The sequence below is a fragment of the Epinephelus lanceolatus genome, chromosome 14 (genome assembly GCF_041903045.1).
Source record: "Epinephelus lanceolatus isolate andai-2023 chromosome 14, ASM4190304v1, whole genome shotgun sequence".
Lineage (NCBI taxonomy): Eukaryota > Metazoa > Chordata > Actinopteri > Perciformes > Serranidae > Epinephelus > Epinephelus lanceolatus.
The window spans coordinates 15,457,567-15,477,830 of record NC_135747.1 but is presented as its reverse complement, the minus strand read 5'-3'; the positions used below and the strand labels follow the sequence as shown (position 1 = coordinate 15,477,830).

The following is a 20,264-nucleotide window of genomic DNA, read 5'->3' as shown; positions in this document are numbered from 1 at the left end:
GGGGCTCACCTTGAATTTATTGTTTGATTTATTTTTCTTTCATTAAATGTTAAGATTTGAAGTTTTGTACCAAATTTAGCTACTGCATGTCAGCTACTGTCCTTGAGACTTTATATCTGCAAAATATTACATTTGCTGATTTTCTCCTGTTCTAATAACGACCAGTGGTGACATACCCAGACCCACATTTCAAAATCCATGTGACATCTTGTGCAACGGGGCTATCATTCAGATATTGGATGGATTCAATTTAACACGCGATTTAAATCACACACAAACAAATGTTTTTGTCATAGAAAGAATTCATTTTAAACCCTTGTACAAGAATGTGCAGAGTAATGGATTACTGCAGTCTGTTGGGTGTACACCTATGACTTAATTCTATTGTATTTGGAGTTCCACAAAGTTACATTATTTCTGCACAAATTAGCACTAATTTCTACTCTAGGTTGCATGTATAATGACTCAAAGCATGCTTACAATTTAACCGTAATGTGTTAGTCAATAAATAAAATGCAGAAGACAGCTTTCAGTTTCTTTCGCAGCTTTCAGTTTCTTTCGCTGAAGGACCATTGAATCCAACCGGCTTCATCCCATACCCCTCAAATCTAAAAATAAACCTGCACCCTTGACAATGACTTTTTTTCCTTTGGTTGATGCTGTCATTGTTGTGCAGCAATGTGACCAAGGCACAGCGAGGAACAGAAGCAGACATGTCCTCCGCCTCCCAGCCTCGGAGAATTCGGCCTGTCCAGAGCCGGTCCAGTCAGAGCCCTGTGTCCTCAACAGCACCTGCTTCTCCTACCAGTACAAAGCCTCAGGTAGGATGATCTGCACGTCATGTCTGAGATGAGTTCAGACAGGGCAGCTTGCAGTCGCTGACAGTATAGATTTTTTATTCCCTATGCGAAATGTATTGTGCTGAACGAATGGGAAGCAAGGTGTGTGTGCTTGGCTGAGTTTGCTTGTGTGAGACAATGTGGATAAAAGTAGAGTTTCCCAAAATAAAAAATCATGAGTTTAGTACAATGTTGCTGGTCAGAACTGACAGTTGTCCTGCTGGAGACTAATGTACAGATATGTTGCTGTGTGTGTGTGTGTGTGTGTGTGTGTGTGTGTGTGTGTGTTGCAGACTGGAGTACATGCCAGCTGAGTGAAAATGCCATCTGCGGTCAGGGTTCACGGTTGCGTCTCGTGGACTGTATTCGCAGCGATGGCAAGATTATGGAGCTGCAGAAGTGCAAAGAGGTAATCTCTGTGTAGTTAGACCTTCAGCTCTGATAATGGCCTACCACAGTTTAAATTTTTGACTATACAGTTACAGTCATAGAAAAATCATGTATTGACAGTCGAACAGTTATTGTGTAAATATGTTTTCACTGTGGACAGGGAGCTATAAGCAGGCATCTAGTTCCATTGTATTCCAGAGAAGGTAGACATCTTTAATACTCAACAACTCACATCAATTGATAGATTGATAAAAAGCACTACAGGTATGAGGGAATATATATATATTTTTTTTTGATTGTGGGGTGAACTGTCCCTTTAAAAGAAAACATGTCCAATTTCCTAACACCTTATGTTTCACTAAGCAGTTTGCCACCAGGCCAAACACAACGTAAGTTTATCCCCCGACTTAATCATGCAAAGATAGACGGTGGTCTGGAAGATGTTACAAGTTACTGTGAATTCAATAACAACATTTGCTGCAACATTTCCCACTGGTGACTGCAAACTGCAGCAAATCAGTGTTGTTGCACAACCTGCTGTCAAAGTCTGGTATATCCAGGATCGTATTACACTTGGAGTGAAGGGAGTTTTATAGGGAGTCTATGATGTTGTTGCCCTTATGTTTAGAATAATGTACATTAACAATGTGATTTCCTGTCATAGAAATTGTAGCTCGCTAACATTTGAAAGTAAGGTTAATGGTAAAATTGTCATGCCAACTGTCCTGAAATGAACTGCAGCTTGTTTAAGATATGGAAATCTGGGTGCTCCTTTTTTCTTGTTAGTGAAAATAATTAGCTAGCCTTCCTCACAGTTCCGCTCTTGTTTTCTACAGTCTGGTCTCATCAACAAGTGGAAACTGTTGGAGAGCTGCGTGGTCGACTGTCCTGTCAGCTGTATACTGTCTGAATGGTCACCGTGGGCGGAATGCTCGCACACCTGCGGTAACCAAGGTAAACAAATGAGCAAACAAACTTAACTCACACCAATGGGAACACCAACCTGATAAACAGACACAGAGACGGCCACATGTGCAGCGCCTCATTATTCCTTCCACTCAGGCATTCACCAAGATGTTGAATTGCGCATGAATACATTTAAATGCATTAAAATATTTACGACTATGTGTAATCCAAAGCCTTATTATGCAGGGAAACAGTAGCTGAGTTTTTTTCTTTTTCTTTTTTCAATAATGTATATATATTAATATCCCCGCTTATCATTCTGTATGAAGCATAGTTTTGTTAATTAACACCTGCAACTTTGCTTTATGAGGTTAGATTTTAAGGACAGCAGGTTTATTTAAACTAAATTTCATACAGCTCACCTTAATGGACCTCATGAAGTATTTAGAGTTCCTAAATAAAATATATACCATCCTCTGCATGATTTCAAAAAATGCAATTAGTAATCACAAACCTGTGGCATGCCTGTCATCACTTTGACAAAGCCATGCCATAACCTTATGCGATATACAGAAGTTAATGATTTAACCTGGATGCATACATTGTTTCTCGGGCCTCCCAAAGCCAATCTCCCAGAGAGAAAGCTTGTTATTCTCTTAATTAGGGAAACTCAACAGTATCTTCTTAAGTTCATTAATTTTAATTTGTCGTTGGCTATCCATCTCCTCGCAGTTAACCCCTCATTCCAATAAGCTCACACTTAGACAGGCTTTCATCTGGGGATTTAAACTCAAGTCTCTGTCTCTGTCACTGTTCGCTGTGACTCTGTTTCTGCCACTCTCGCTGTTCATTCTCACACATTGTGAAACACATCTGTCAGCCTTGATGAGGGATTTGCGTCGTATCTGTGTCAGACGACGCAGGGATCTTGTTCTGTCAGGATGCCGTGGGAGCACTAATGTTTTGGTTTGATTTTTGAGATGGCAGAGCTGAATGTCCTTTTGCTGTGTCTGCCTGGGGCCCTCGGAGCTCAGCATCTCCCCTGGCATAACACAAACACACAGCTTCTGTCTTAACTCGATGGCTGATGGAGGCCACGCCGTCACTGAGCCCCACAGGGCCCAGACATTGAGCTGTTAAAACATATCAAACCCACTCTGTGGCCAGTCCTTACAGTTTCTCTTTGCCAAACTTTTCCCTTCACCCATTATTAATGGCACTTGAACATGGCACTTTTGCGTATGAAACTATTACATCTCAGCATAAAGTGGCACCTGGCATAGTTAAGCCTCCTTTCACCTCTTCATGAATGATCATCATTCATTCCAGCCACTTGATTTTTTAACTGTTATCTTATGATGTATGATGTTTGTGTAATGATGCATTGATTTCTCTTGCCCTTGTGCACAGGTAGTTCAGTCCTGTGAATCCCACGGTGTTCTATTCTTTATTCACCGAGTTTGTCATATTATATTAAGTGGCCCTGAATGTCACTATGTTTGAGATTCATACATGAAAAGGCAAAAAGAGTTTTCAGCTTGACCATCAAAGCTGCCTTGATGTTTTGCAGCTCAGTCTGTGCGCACCAGGAGAATCCTGCAGGAGGCTAATGAGGAGGGTCAGCCCTGTCCCAGCCAGCTCACCCAAACCAAGCCATGTCCCATAAGGCCTTGCTATACATGGCTGCTGAGTGACTGGTCCCCATGCACTGTAGAGGTATGACCTGCTCTGTGAATGCCTGATTGGAGGTTACAATTTTCTACCTCCACGTGATGTCAAATAAATACTTCTGCAATGACTGTCCTTTTACCTAAGTTATGGTGAGGAAACATCTGTTTGTAAATCATACAATAATCATATTTGTGTGCGTGTTTGTGCAGGATGCAGATTGTGGTGAGGGGTTTCGGAGAAGGAGTCTGTCATGTGTCGTCCATCGGGGCGGCTGGCCTGAGTCTCCTCCTCAGCCAGTGGACGAAGAGCTTTGTGGAGACAAACTGAGGCAGCAGATCCAACAGGAAATGAAGCAGCCCTGCTTCGTCCCCTGCCCAGGTAAGGCTGCACTCAAATATACTGGATTAACATCTTTGCTTTTCATGTGTATTGACATCCACCATTATGAAGTGTTATTATTTATGTAATTGCATGAAATACACAGTATGATTTGCATTTGTAATCATCTTAAATAGAGCAAATTCATGCCTGCATTAAATATTTATTACTGTAGTCATTTTGGATTCATAATGCCAATAATTATTTGGCCTGGGCTACTTGGTTTATAATCAATAATCTTGTTTTAGAAGGCAAACTCATTTGCTGGAATCTGCCAATACACTGTCCCCTCTCCCAAGTGGTTGACATTTTGTTCTGCCGAATAATGATTGTAAAATCAATAAAAGTCATAGGTTAACTAATGACCCTTTTAGCTCTACATTAGCTGGCCGAACACGTCCAATAACAACTTGGGAAAAAAAGACACAGTGTCCACTTGGCCAGAAGAAAGTTCACGTTTTTTTGTTATTACAGTACCAAAGAACATCAATGCTGCAAAAGTCAATACTGAGTAACTAAAAGAGAGACAGAAATGACAATCAATTACCTGACAGCGCTTTTGATATCTTACACCTCACTATGTAAAAACCCAGAAATACATAAGAAGTAAAAAATCATGCTGTGCTAACTGAAACGATTTTAACAATTAACAGCCGTGGAAATTCTGCATGCGGAGAGCTTGTGTGCCAGTGCAACAGCGGTAATACAACAGAGTGCAACTAGATTTAAGTAAGAACAGCTTTGGTTACATTTATTGTTTATTTATTGCTATTGCAAAAGCAGTATATGATGATAATGTAAGATAACAAAACGAGATGTATTCTTTCTTAGCCCAAATCTCCTTTTGCATCAAAATGATAATTAACGAAGAATGATCATCTTATAAGATGATGGCAACACATCATTATGCAGCACCAAGTGCAGGCACAGCAATGTAGGCTGGCAGTAAAATGGACGTTGGCACCCAGAGATACAAGACTTACAAGTAAGAGCTACTTGGAAATGATGAGCTGCATGTGTTGTCCCTCTGCAAGCCAAATGAGCTACTGAAGTTATGAACCTCATCACAATTAACACAACTTAACTTGAGACCTGTAAGATGAAAAGCAAATCATGTTTACTGTGGATTCCTGTATAGAAATATGTAGGGAGACAATTGGCCCCATCATCTTTGAAATAAGGAGATTTGCCAATTTGCTGTTGATTATGCCAATTATATATCTGTCATGAAAGCTGGAGATGTGTTATAGCCTATATTTAGTAAAAACTGCATGGAAATAAAGGTGGGTGGTGAATACTGAGAAACGTAAGTTCACGTAATTTAGCACTAAGCCCTGTATGATATCCTATGATATACTTTACCTATAGGTTCTTACTTAAACCAGATCTGTGACTGAGCTCAACATACAGAGGTGTGGACTCATGTAATACGACTTGGACTCGAGTCAGACTCGAATTTGATTACTTTAGACCCGACTTGAAAAATCAAAAAAGACTTAAAACTCGATTTGGACTTTAACACAAGTGACTTGTTTTCATGAATAAGTCACACTTGTTTTAACAACCTTGTTTTACCATATTCATTCCAAAAACACTGATGATTTTTTGTGAATTCATATATTACTCTGTTGTTAAATGGCATTAAATTTGGTGAAGAGCACATTAGGACTTGTTTAGGACATAAAACTGAGACTTGACTCAGGACTTGTCAGTTTTGACTTGGGACTTGACTCTGGACTTATCACTCTTAACTTAGGACTTGCCTGCTGACCAGAGTTGGGTATAACGCGTTACAAAGTAAGCGTTAGAGTACTTTGATTACTTTTTGCAGTAACAAGTAACCTAACGCGTTAGTTTGCTGTTTGAGTAATCAAATACTTAAGTACATTTTCAAACAAGACATCAATTACTTCCGTTACTTTTAGAACGCTGGTCCTTCAGCTCCGAAACAGCAATGGCTGTCGTTTGGTTCTAATAACGGAGATAACGTTAAACCTATCAGTCTGAAAGAAGCCACGGAGCTTGTGGCTCGCTACGTGGTCGGAGAAATGCTGCCGTTGTCTACGGTGGAGTCTAAATAGGTGGAGTAGGACTCACTGACAGACATGTTTCAGACTCAGGACTCGCATTATGCCTGGTACATGCTACACGCTGGTACTCACCAATTATCCCCGGTCGTCTTTCACAGCGTGTGCGATGTCATCGGGTTATTCTTGTCCTGTTTTTATTACTTTCACTATTATTTGAGTCACTGTGTCTGTTCATGTGCCAGCCGACATGTTGTTGTAGTCACCTAAAAGTGTCAGCAGATGGCAGGAGCTACATTTGAAGCGCCATATGTAAACTATCAAGCTACTGTATCTTCCACAGGAAGTTTTGACAAATGTTTCAGAATAAAAGCCTATTTAGAAAATGGAGGGATTCTCTCAGCTGAGGTTATAAGGGGCTTTTAATTTGAAACAAGTGTTGAGTTTGAAATGATGGTGCGATATGTTAACTTTATAAAGACAACAGAGCGGATAAAAAGTAAATATATAAACACACAGAGGGATTAATAAATAACAGCCCGTCTGTTTCAAATGAAGCTGGGAGCCTCTGCAGTTGTGGTGAGTAAAAGCCCCGCCGCTATTTGTTAATGTTATTACTTTATGTCTAGTCTCACTCACCAGACCTTTCTCAAGAAAAGAAAGGTCTGGCTGGGCCGACTCTCACTTTGAGATTGGAGAAAAAAACGCCCCGGCGGCTTGTCCTTCTTTCAACCAATCACAATCGTTCTGGGCGGAGCCACAGCAACGGTGCGCTTGCAAAAATATTGCCGGGGGGAAACAGGTTTTGGTGTAACACGCCCACAAAAATATCACCTACAGGACGCAAACCATGGCAGAAAAATGGCTACATCCCCGCAAGATCTAACACCACAAAAGTTAGTAAAGAACGTGTTGAAAACGGTTGAAAACTGCTACACAACCGGAGGTGGTAGGGCAGGACTTCAAAGTGACGGCTGTGATGGGAGAACTGGATCTCAGTGAAGGGCAAGTGGTCCATAACTTTAATTTTGGCTTAGCGCCCTGTGGTCCATTGCCCAATAGGAAATGTAGAATACTCAAAAGTACTTCAGTTACTTTTCTCAGGGAGTAACGTTGGAAGTACTTTTAAAGTAATTGAGTAACGCAGTAAAGTAACTGGTTACTTTTTTAAAAAGTAGCGCAGTAACGTACTTTGATTACTTTGAAAGTAACCCTTACCCAACACTGCTGCTGACGTGATATCAGACATGAGACTTGACTCGGGACTTGATTGCAAAGACTTGAGTCTTACTTCTGACTTACAAAACAATGACTTGGTCCCACCTCTGGTACTTTGTGTCTTAATGTAATTTCTAACATCACTACAATATCCCTACAATACCTTATGACATTTCCTTGCTGTCAAAATTGTATTTACGTCTCGTGTTGTGACTTTTTTCAGCTTCTTTATGCTTTATGTTAACTTGTATAGTAACATGCTTTTGTTGCGACTAAATGGGAACTTGTCACAGGTGCAGCACAGCATTTTGATCTTCCACTGTTAAATTGTATGATTTAAGATTTCCTTTTAATTACTAGGTAAATCAGGTTCTAATCACACAAGAGATTTTGTGCATCATGTGCTTAAATCTATCTAGCAGTGTGAGCTGGTCCACTGTGCAGTGATATGCATCAGATCAACCTGTTCCCTTGCAATTTTAACAACGTTACTGAATTCACTGTTGGCAGTCTGCGGTACACATCAAACTACATGCACACTGCTCTCTGTGATGCATAATGATAAAAGTGCACCAGTGCTGGCAGAGTGCTGCCGGTACTATGCCTGTGTGCTGTATCTTAACAGAGGAGGGGACTTGATAGTTAGAACTTTAGTGTAACTTTCCCTTTCTGTTGTTCAAGTAGACGCTGCATAATGTAATGCCAAATTTAGACTTGATGGAGCTCTTCCACTTGAGTATATTAAAATTGAGATTGCACAAACAAGAAAAAAATGTGACCTTTGAGATATTTTGAAATTTAGTGAAACATTGAAATCAAACTGTCACATGTCACCTTTCAATGATCATTCCGGTGAAGAAATTGGGGACCTATGGCATGAAGCATCACCAGGATTATTAATTGTATCTGTTCACTGACGTGGTCAGTGTTATCATTATATAAATCACCATAGCAACAAGAAGCCAGCACATCATAGTTGACTGTCATCCTATGATGCCAACTTGTGTGCTTTTTTTCTCCTTCTTTTATCTATTTTCAGGCCACAGGATGTGGATGTACCATGTGCCGTTAGCAAGGGAGCTGCTGGCCGGCTGACAGCCATGACCTGCTTCACTTGTCACTGTCAGACTTTCCACACTGAAAATCTGTAATGAAGCTTTATTATCCTTAGGCACACTTAGTTGCCGTGCAAGCCAGCAACACAAGTAACAGAATTTATTGGATTGTTTTGTCATTTTTAAAAGAGAAACACAATCATTATCGTCCAATAATAAAAGGACACCTCTGATCTCTTTTGTCAAGGCTCTGGCCAAGCAAGACTCTTGTTAGCTTTTGCTGTGAAGAGACACCATCTTGCAGTGCTTGCTTTTGCTCATCTGTCTCTCGCTCTCCTCTGATCCTTGCCTTGATTCATCACTCAGCCCGCCTTTGCTGTGAGCCTTGGCTCAGGATCAGAAGTGTTTAGTGGTCGGAGCAGATGTGTGTGTATTAGTGTCCATGTGTGTGTTGGTGTGTGAAGGTGGCAGGCACAGTGTGGGGGCCAGGGGAGGGGTTGTCAACATGTATGTGATGTACAGAACGTGTGCGTGTGTTGCTGTATCCTGCCGTGTTAGCCACAGCGTGTTTCCACAGGCGTCGCAGCGTGAGGGAAGGGCTGATCGAGTGGATCTGTATAAAGATGAAAGATAATGATACGCGTCAATCCGCAGACAGTCGCTAATGGCCGTTCAGGGCAGAGAAGCTGAGGGTTCTTCTGGCTGAGGGACTGTGGCAGCGGGTGATATTATCAGTATTATCACTACAGGCTGACTCTATCAGGGATTACATGGCATATTAATTCTTGACCTTCAATGAAGCAATTGTTGATGTGTTGTTTGTGGACTCACAGAATATGTCAACCGGCATTTATCCTCACAAAACATTTCCCAAATAATTTGAGTTTTGCTTCTCCTGAGAGACATGTTTCAGTATTGGGTGCTGCCTTTACAGTTGTGCTCAGCATTATAGCTTGTATTGTATAATTTATAACTCTGGTTGGTCTATTACTTCTGAATACCCACTGGGCTGTCTGAGTAATTTGTTTTTGTGCATTTAGTACATTATCAGCCGCTGATGTGTGCTGAAGTTGTTTCCGATCTCTTTTAAATGTTCCTGGAGCTAGCAGGGGAGCCAATAAATTGTTCCCTGAAATAGTGTTGGCAAGCTGAATATAAACCACCCTCAAGTATCTGAAAAGAAAGTCTCACAGTGTTATTGATTAAGTTGTGCCCATCAGTGATGTTTTTTTCCTCTGTGTCTTTTTGCCCTCAGGAGACTGCCATTTGACTGTGTGGTCGTCTTGGAGCTCCTGCCAGCTGACCTGCCTGGAGGGGCGGAGTTTTGAGACTACTGGTCGCCAAGCTCGCTCCAGAGCTGTGATCATTCAGGTCATGGAGAACCAGGGCAGCTGCCCACATCAAGTCTTTGAGACCCAGCCCTGTAAAGGTACTGAGGAAACCACTTATGTCGGAAGCTTATTTTATAGTACATGATGAGGGTTGTCTTAACATAGACTGGTTTGAAATGCCCTAGTTAAAGAATTATAATCAATATTATTCTATCAATAATGGACCACCTGACTACTTGTATGTGAATAGAGTTCATTGTGACAAATTATCCCCAAACTCTGCAGTTCCCCTCAGCTCTACGCAGGTTTATAGTGTCTTTTAACTCAGTGTTTTGGTGTTCTTGCAGCTGTTCTCAGTGAAAAGACTCTGATAAACCCATTATTTGCTACCTGCTCAGCACCAAACAGCAGACACACAAAGCTAATGACTGGCTGCTGAACTTAGTGGAGCATTTATCAGCTAAAGAGCCAAATATTTCCCTCAGGAGTTGGCGGAGTCCAAAAACAGTGAAAGGCAGAGTGAATTTTGGATGGAAACAAATGAATGCTGCTCTGTGCGTGCTTGATGTGTAAATAAGAAATGGCTTGCTATAATGTTCATTCACTGACCCTCAGCAGACCTAAAAATCTGTTAATGAAAAGACATTATATATTCATTTGAAGGACAAGTTAATACTATGAAAAGCATTGTTGCACCAGCCTCTTGTGGTTGAAAGCTTGAAGGCTTTTACACCTGTTACCAAACCCAGCTGTGATGTGTATTGGACACACCCTGAGTACACTTCTACATCACTGTAGCCATTGGAGAGAACCCCAACCACTGGAGGTCAGCAACAACTAGGTTTTAACTGCCGTCAAGTTCACCTTTACTCTCTCTATAAATGGACAAACAATTCGGGGACAAGACTTGGTAGTGATGCAGGGGCTGACCCACAACCCAGAGGTCGGGCTGTTTGGGTAAGCATGTTAGAATGTATCGCAGGTTGCAGGGAGGCAGGTCATTAAGTGGCAAAGCCGCGTTCTGAGTAAGTTATAAGTCCACCTCCCACCTTCTCTCTCTGTCTCTCTCAAACACACACAGCCAGCAGCTTTATCATCAGCACTGCTGTGCTCAGGGTTTTGCTTATCCGGTTTTTGACCAGAAAAATCTGTTGAACTCTGACATATTTAAATCTCTCGAGTCACAATGGGCCACACAAACAGTTTGTAGGCACAAATCTGTGCTGAAAACGTGTGTATGAATGTTTTAAGCACAAATCTGGGATTAATTGATATTTTCTTACTTACATTTTTTCAGATGAGCAAATTTAGAATTCCCTCAGACCATCACATCACAAATGATGTAAACACATAATGTTCACCTTTACCTTTTCACTAAATGCATAATAATTCATAATTAATCCACCCATTTTCGTAACCGCTTATCCTCTTGAGGGTAAGCGGGGGCCTGGAGCCTATCCCAGCTGTCGCAGTCATAAGACTACCACAGGGCTGACACATAGAAACAGACAACCATTCACACTCACATTCACACCTACGGGCAATTTAGAGTCACCAATGAACCTGCGTGTCATTGGACTGTGGGAGGAAGCCGCAGTACTCAGAGAAAACCCACGCTGACATAGGGAGAACATGCAAACTACACCACTGTGCCGCCCATAATTCATAATTAATGTCATAATTAGTATATTAAGGGCGGCACGGTGGTGTGGTGGTTAGCACTCTCGCCTCACAGCAAGAGGGTTGCCGGTTCGATCCCGGGTGTGGGAGCCCCTCTGTGCGGAGTTTGCATGTTCTCCCCGTGTCAGCGTGGGTTCTCTCCGGGCACTCCGGCTTCCTCCCACAGTCCAAAGACATGCAGATTGGGGACTAGGTTAATAGATAACTCTAAATTGTCCATAGGTGTGAATGTGAGCGTGAGCGGATCTGTCTCTATGTGTCAGCCCTGCGATAGTCTGGCGACCTGTCCAGGGTGTACCCTGCCTCTCGCCCGATGTCAGCTGGGATAGGCTCCAGCCCCCCCGCGACCCTCAAGAGGATGAAGCTGTTAGAAGATGAATGAATGAATTAGTATATTCTACCATAAAAACCGAGCGTCCCAGCTCCCACTACATTATATGTGAATATCCATATTGACATGTAACAGTTTTGATTTTTATTGTTTTTATTGAATATGCCTGTAGGCTAATGATGGCTTCTCCCACCAATTTATAGTGCCATGATATTATTATTATTACTATTAATAGTAGTAGTAGTATAATAAGAGACTAACATGTTTGAACATGTTTGCAGAGTGTGACAAACAGCGTATCAGCTGTTTCCCACTGGGGAGACATTCACAGATGCTCACCAGCGATCTGACACTGGGGTGTTAGGCCCTTAATATGTGCATAGAAACAACTTCACAGCTTTCTCCATGATATACCTCAAGGCAAACGTATCTCCTTATGTAGAGAAATAGAGGCGTGGCAGCATGCTGATTGCAAATAGCTGGCAGGACCCTGTCAGTTTAGAATGTTTCTGATTTACTGACAACGAGAACAAAATCAGCCGGTTCGCAGGTGTTGTGAATCTGACGGTAATTTTGCGTGCATGCTTATTTTATGTGTAGAGTAAGAACATTTCTACACACATATTATTGAATGAGGCCCAATATGCTGTAATAAATACTTTGTACAGTTAAAATACGGTAACACTTTACTTGAAGGTATCTACGTAGGCTATGACATGACACTGTCATGAACCTGTCATGAACATTATGTACATGTCATAAACATTTATGACTGCTGTCATTAAGTGTCATTCGGTTTTTGTAATGACAAGTTGACATTGTTTGGGTTGTCTTTGTCATGACAAGTTGACATTAAATTTGTTTGGGATGTCCTCATAATGACAAGTTGACATTAACCAGGATGACATTAGCAGAAGATGTCTTTGTCATAACAAAAAATAATCATTATGTCAACTTGTCATAAACACAAAAAGAGGTGCATTTCTTGTTAATGTCAAGTTGTTATGACAAAGACATCTTCTGGTAATGTCATCCTGGTTAATGTCAACTTGTCATTATAAGGACATCCCAAACAAATTTAATGTCAACTTGTCATGACAAAGACAACTTCTGGTAATGTCACTTTAATCAATGTCAAGTTGTCATAATCAAGACAACCCAAACAATGTCAACTTGTCATTACAAAAACCGAATGACACTTAATGACAGCAGTCATAAACATTTATGACATGTACATAATGTTTATGACAAGTTCGTGACCATGTCATAGTTATGGCAATGTCATGTCACTCTTATGTAGATACCTTCAAGTAAAGTGTTACCTAAAATACTTACCCTCTTAGAATATGTAGGCCTAACACTGCGTCCTAACAGCAAGCAAGCATCTCTGTCCACACTGAATCCCATACTAGCAAATAGGTTGCTATTAGCAATGGTCATTATCAGAAACTTTAAGCTCCAGTTTTAATTTGCGGGACGGATATAGGTGATTGATTATTGTGTATGTGTGCGGGTCGGCGGGTTGGAATGGCTCCTCAGTGGATCAGGTTTGTGGGGGTTTAAAAAAACACCTCATCCTACACATCACTAAGCCTGGGATATTTAAGAATGAAAGCCTCTAATCCTTCAGATGCATCAATGATGTGGAAATCATCTTAAACATTCAATACACATCAGATGTACTCATGAGGGCCATAGAAAGATTTTTTTCTCTCTCCTTTGCCCTTGAAACTACACTCGAACGTGTATTGGGGCAATTGGGGCAAGTGCTTACTAACTGGTTTTAAAGTCATCACTGAAGCTGTGTCACAGGTTTGCACTCAAAAATTACAAATTTGATTAAAAGGCTGTTAATTAAGTGTGAGTATTTGGACATAGAAGAGTCAAAGCTGCTACAATACTTATCCAGTTTTGATAAACTGGATGGAGGCATCTCTTTGATTTGACCCATTGACTTCTTACATGTACTGAGTTTATTTTTGTACACTATCATAAGCTTCTTAACTTATGTTCCATTGTTTGATTAAATGGTCTTGTACTTTTTTGATTGCTGTACCTACAAACTTTTATATATCTTATTAGCCACCAAGTCTTTAGTGTGTTTAGAGCCAGTTCTTCTTTCCCCTAATTATTAGTTGCTTTTAAAAGGTGCATGTATAATGTAATTGTCAGGTACTTAGCTTCCATTCTAATACTGCACTCATGTGAAGCTAAATGTGTAGCTTAAATCTAGAACATGTATTTAAGGCCCTTTCCTGCAGTGTTTCTTCTATTTGTAGTCTTGCCATTCAGTCTCCCCAGTAGCTCCCCCCAGGAAAATAAGAACTTTCCTTTTATGATATAAGAGGCTTTTATATATTTCCAACCAATTTACATTATATTATTTCCTCCAAAGAGGCCTTTGTCTTGTAGCAGCCTGCTTCAGAGGAAATGGTGCCCCTTTCTTTTAATGTGTCCTACCTTATAATATGGAGTAGTGGGGCAGAAAAGGAAGTGGTGGTTAATGTCCACGGGAGCCCGACGACGGGGCTTGATCCCCAACACAAACTGCTAATGAGCATCATTTCTGCCTTTCTGCCATTGCTACAGGGGGGAAATGCCACAGTTACCAGTGGAGGACAGGAGGATGGAGCAACAATGAGAGAGCAGTGTGGTGTCAGCGCTCAGATGGTGTCAATGTCACAGGTGATTAGTTGCCGTGTCTTCCGGCTACCCTAGGGGCGTCGTGCAGGAGCACTCGTAGGAACACACACAGACACGCACTGCTATAGAAATACGAATATCTATGTATATCTGGCTTAATGCACACTGCAGCCGAAAGTGTCCCAGTTCTGTTTTTGTTCCCCCGCACTGAACTGAATCAGTGTGAACAGCGAAAAAGCTGCACAGGGTCTCATTTTTCAATCCAGTCTGGATCACATGGATATGTGCTACAATATCAGATTGTTTGATCACTCAAAAAGGAATTTGTAAGCGTTGCCGTGACAGTAAGTGAATCTTCTTTCATTATCTGAGAAAGCTGTCACACCGGTAATTTTGGCAGAGGTGGTTGTAGCAGGTGGTTTAGGAATACATTTAGATTTCCTTGTCGGTTCAGGAGATAATTGAAACGTTTGGAAATAAGCAAGAAGGGTGGACACAAAAACGGATGTGATATCTTTTGCATAATTGTTGTTTACAGTATCATTATATTTTATATGGGTTATACCCTACAAATCAGTTACTTTACCCCCTGCAGAAAATCGGATGGTATCACTTCAAAATTGTGCATGACAGCCTGCAGTGTGAACTCTCTGTCTCACACACTCATACACACACAGTGCAACACACACTCACAAAGAATAATTTTAGTATAGTGTTCTAGTTGAATTTAACACCTTATTTGATCTGCCCATACTCAGTGGAGCCTCCATTGATTCCTCCTCTCCCTCTTAACATAAGTAATCAATAAGGCAGACTCTGAGCTGGAAGGCTTACAATCCATATAAATATAATCATGCATTTGTATTTGTGGGAAGAAAAGCAGGCGTAAAGAAACAGAACAAAGGTAATAGTGCTGTGGGAGCGAAAGCTTTAGGCGAGCTTGATGTGCTGTAAATAGTGGGTGAATGTGATCTTATCGCTGTAAGGAAGTGTTTCTGGCAAATATGAGCCCAGAAGGAATAACCTCCCTCTGCAGAAAAGGCAAGAGCCCAAGGCATTATTCTTTGATATTTTGACATGCAATTTTCCATGTTGGAATTAAAATGTTCACAGATTGATCAGGGACCCTGATAGGCAACTGAGCCCATTAATCAGATGTGACAGTACATTCATTTAGTGATCAATGGCTAGAGGAACAGAAATAAGAACCTGTTGTCTTCCTTCAGGGGGGTGTTTCCCGCAGAAAAGGCCGACCACGGTCAGACACTGCCATCCTCCGTGCACCAAACCCTTCTCACACTGCACGCCGGTAAGATCATTACATTTTGATCAGGCAGCTGTGATCTCTTTAATTCTCACTGTGCTTTTGGCTGTTTCCTGCCACTGCCACATTCTAGTTGAGGAGTGAAATGGATTTTGACAGATGACATTTCTAATTGTCAAGAACAGGCATTTAAAGGATAATCACATTAATACCAATGAATGTGAGCTCAGTGTCATTTAGGGAGTACACCTAGATGGTGGGGGGACTGCACACAAGTAGCCTTGGAAATGACAAAGAATAGTCTAAGCTTGAAGTTTGACTGCCCCTTAGAGTACCATTCATGTAACTGCACTTAAAAATGCAAAACAGCGTGGCACTGAAGCATGAAAGGAGCATTTGACATGTTTTTTTTTTATTATTATTTCTTATTTAGATGCTTTATGAAGATGAAATGCCATAAAACGTTATCATTATTGCAGTTGGTTCCAGTGTGGGGTCTTTTTTGTTTGTTTGTTTTTTGGCCTGGCTCATTTTCATCAGTCTGGGATGAATCTGGGACGTGTCTGTATGTAATCTACCCCCTGCGGAGCACAGTGTAATGTCAGGGTTAGGATAAATCAACCTGCTTTAATAGTAGGGAGTATTTTGAAAGAGTAGAGTAAAGCAGAGTAGTCCCAGTACATGGCAGGCAGTTTTATTGGCAGTGTTTTGCAGCAATAGGAAAGTAATGATTGCAGTTTTGTGCTGGCTGCAAATGATGTTCTTCCCCCTATTTAGAGCGGAGTGTGTGGGTGTGAGAAGGGTTACACTGAAGTGATGACCACGCACGGCTTCTTGGACTACTGCAATAGAACCCCGGGGGTGGACAACAACAAGAAAGCTGATGTGAAAACCAACTCTGGAAGATTAAAACCCGGGCCGTCTCAGGCCCAAGACCTCTTCAGCGAGTGGACCTTACGACCTGTTGGCCCAGGTACTGAAATGGAAATCCTCTTACAGCTCGACCAGTGTGCCTGAGATCATTCCTGCCTTTGAACCTGCCTTTGTAGCTCTAGGATCACTGGGCCGGGGGTGGAATCCATTCTAGGTCAAAGTCTTTACTTGGGCCCATCATTATATGCTGTTCAAAAAAAAAGCTCAGTGGACCACAAAAATGTCAAGGCATTCTAGTCGCTCCACTGCAGTATGTTTGAAGAGTAGCAATAAACCTTCTTCTTTATTCTGAAATGTGAGCAAAAAAAAAAAAAAATTCTGAAGATCTCCAGACAAAATATTTAGCCGTAAATATATTTAAAACTTTGTATTAAAACCGCTGCTTTTTGATTGCACAGATGGAAGAGTAAAGCTGTGGGTTTACGCCGTGACTGCCGTTGGATTCATCTTAATACTCTTCATTATTGCATTATCATTCCTGGTCTGGTATGTACTATATTGCTTTCTTAAGAGATTCCTCACTGCACAATTTCAAGAACAAAAGCGCCATTGTAGGCCACACACAACACACTAAACACTGAGAAACAAAGCAAATTCCTAACCATCTGCTTTCCTTGAAAAACACCCTGTCAAGTATGAGTTATATTCCTTGCAGTATTTTGTCTGATGCGTGCAGCTGCTATCAGATAATGGGATTTTTTGTAAGAGACTGAAATCAAGTTGGGCTGCCCTGTGCTGCTAAGTCAGATACACTGTCAGCTTTTCTTTCTTGTCTATTTATTTCAGTAAGCCATCCAAAACCACTAAGACGTCTCCTCCACCGCAGAAGCCCTTGACCCTGGCCTACGATGGCGACATGGATATGTAACCAGGCTGCTATACCTCATAAGGACGCGCTCGGCCTCAGACAGACTCCTGACTGCATTCAGATTGTTGTTTATTGTCAACTGGGGGTGACTATTTGCTGTAGTGGCAATTGTATTGTAAAAATGCAGCAGACCGACAGCGACGATCACACGTGATTTGCTGCTGAAGGGCAGTGTAGCCCAGAGCTTTCCTCCCCACAGAAGAGGAGGGACCAAAGCCAAACATGGTGAAAATGAGACAGAAGGTCTCTGGGGAAAAATGGACTTCTAGTTTCTTTTTTTAACTGCTTGCAATGTGAACGCACAGTTGAAGCACTGTTTTGCCAACAACATGTCACAAGGACTTCTAAAAGGCAAAGACAAAGTGGATCCACAGGTGTTGATTTTTTTTGTGTGTCAAGAATCAGAGGGACTACCTGATTATTTGTCTTGTGTTCGTGTCGTGAGGGAGACGAAACATCTCGAGTCAGCAGTCACTCATGACATTCAAAGACGGAACAACAGAACATTTGGCATTTGACTTTGTCTCATCAGTGCTGGATCTTTGTAAAAGAAAATGTCACACGCCTTTTGGGTAAACAAACAGCCTTTTTTTGAATTTTCTGAGAATAAACAAGATGCTCTATGCACTACGTTAGTGCTTATTCACTTTTTTCTTTTCCTTTCAAATGACTTTTCTAGTGTTTTAATTGTAATGCAAGTTGTTGCTGTCAGATTGTGTTTCGTTGATGATGCCATATGTTGTGTATATGTGGAAACCAAAAGCAGGCTTGCCTTGAGTTTAACAATACAACGATGCAGTAATTCCTCCTCCCTGATCCTCATGAGCGTCACAACCACTGAGGACTAAATTAAGAAACAACCTCAAGATCATTGAATCTTGTCCCTGAAACATGGCAGACTGCTTCAACGACAAACGCAGTCAAGAATTAGCAGAAAAACACACACAGACCTTTAATGCAAATTATCAAATACCAGCATGATAAAGCTCATACCTCATACACACTTTCATTAAATGCAAAACAAAAAAAGCACTGATCAGCAAAACCGATAACAGGAAAAGCGAATTATCCATGAGATCACACACAGTGTATTTTTAGAGCAAGTATACTTCTTTCAAAGGGGTGTCATACTTCATTTTCTTTTTACACCATGTCTTTTATACCATAAATACAAATACAATACATAATACAAAGTCAGCTGACTCACAGCAAGGTGAGAGACTACTTTTGACAGGATTGCTTTCTTCTCTTCCTTTTTTGTTTGTTTGTTTATTCCTTTTGCACCACAAAGGCAGGGCTCCAAACATGAAAGACAGCAAATACCAAATATCTGTGAGCACATATTAATGAAGTGGGTTATCTCTTATTTCTGTTTCTCTAGCTAGAGTACATAAATAATTACTTTTCTTTTATTCAGCCCTGGAATTGTGTCGGATGTCCACTTGGAGTACAAAGCATCCACAATTTCTAGTAAAGCATCTTAATAGGCCCTAAATGCTTCAATTTATTATCATTTAGACATGAATCCTTCAGTGCATTATTCATGCAACCCAGTGGAGAATTAATTTCCTGATACTTGGTGGTTTTGGCACTGACCAGAACTGACGCGGTTTCTCTTTCTGCCTCCACAAACTGAAGATTTGGTCTTGTGTTATCTGACCGCCTTCTGAATGTATTTTAGCAGTAACTCTATAATCTTAACGGCTGTGCAAACATGGTTGTTACATGTTGTAACAATTGTATTTCAACAGCTGTGTGTATGTAGGCATGCTTGATCCATTTTGGCAGAGTGTGCCGAGTGGCCTTGCAAAGATTCTGTTTTACAAGTTGCCAAACATTTCAGAGTAGTTTCTTTCAGGCGGTGTTTCTAATATCTGGCTGACAAAGGGACATATGGTAAATGTTAAGTCAACGTGAACTCCAATTGTGAGATTTTGATGATTTCTTGCTAACAGGATCAACTAATTAACAAGTTATCTGGGCATATTTCCATCATAAAACAAACAGCCAACACTTCTGACCTGATTCTATTGGGTTATATCCAAGAAAATCTCAAAGTGTGTTCACTCATTGTTTACAGTACCATGCTATTTGTGTTACTATTGTGTGTACATGGAGAGCTGGACAAAAATGCAAATAAATTGTGGAACCATGTGCAAATAAAACGCTGCATTCTTTCCTTTTTGTTGCGCATTTCAGAGTTCAAACTTGGTGAAATCTTTGCGAGAGAAATGCTCTAGTCCTGCTGTTATCTTCATCGGCTCCTTGACTCTCAAATCCTGATAAAATGTAATTACTGATACAGGCTCCAAGGCAGAGCCCAGAATATATAAGCAGCTGATAAGATTCATCTTGCCCTCCAGTCAGATTCCCACTCTGATAGTCCCAGGATGCTCACAGGTTGTGAGGCAAGCAGTGTTTAAATCTTTTGTCTCATCGAATTCATTTATTTAAGACTGTCACTTTTGTTTAAGGGAGGGTTGAAATCAAATGCTTGTGTCACAGCCATCTGATCGGTGGCAAAGACGTGGGCTGATCTTGTCATGTCCAATTCATGTCATTTTGGTAGCTCTCAGGACATATTTGCAGGTTTCTGTGAAGACAGTTTGACAATGGCGTGTCTAGCTTTAATCAGGATTCATTTATTACGGCAGGCTGGATCATTCTAATAAAACACAGTGTGCTGTAGTTTGTTGCAGAGACATAGCTTGATGAATATTTAGTGGGAAC

The 20,264-nt window shown here is 41.0% G+C and overlaps 1 protein-coding gene across 1 annotated transcript in view; it reads left to right on the top strand.

Moving 5' to 3' along the window:
• The window catches only part of thsd7ba (thrombospondin, type I, domain containing 7Ba), a 243,155-nt gene extending 223,456 nt beyond the window's left edge, over nucleotides 1-19,699 (top strand). Inside the window, exons 19-29 of the mRNA XM_078174396.1 lie at nucleotides 677-821; nucleotides 1,133-1,248; nucleotides 2,066-2,183; nucleotides 3,706-3,851; nucleotides 4,016-4,184; nucleotides 9,740-9,913; nucleotides 14,416-14,511; nucleotides 15,696-15,778; nucleotides 16,511-16,706; nucleotides 17,065-17,152; nucleotides 17,453-19,699. Of these exons, the coding sequence (XP_078030522.1) occupies nucleotides 677-821; nucleotides 1,133-1,248; nucleotides 2,066-2,183; nucleotides 3,706-3,851; nucleotides 4,016-4,184; nucleotides 9,740-9,913; nucleotides 14,416-14,511; nucleotides 15,696-15,778; nucleotides 16,511-16,706; nucleotides 17,065-17,152; nucleotides 17,453-17,534 (1,413 nt within the window). The 3' untranslated portion in view covers nucleotides 17,535-19,699. The remainder of the gene's footprint in view (nucleotides 1-676; nucleotides 822-1,132; nucleotides 1,249-2,065; nucleotides 2,184-3,705; nucleotides 3,852-4,015; nucleotides 4,185-9,739; nucleotides 9,914-14,415; nucleotides 14,512-15,695; nucleotides 15,779-16,510; nucleotides 16,707-17,064; nucleotides 17,153-17,452) is intronic.
• The last annotated feature ends 565 nt before the right edge of the window (nucleotides 19,700-20,264 follow it).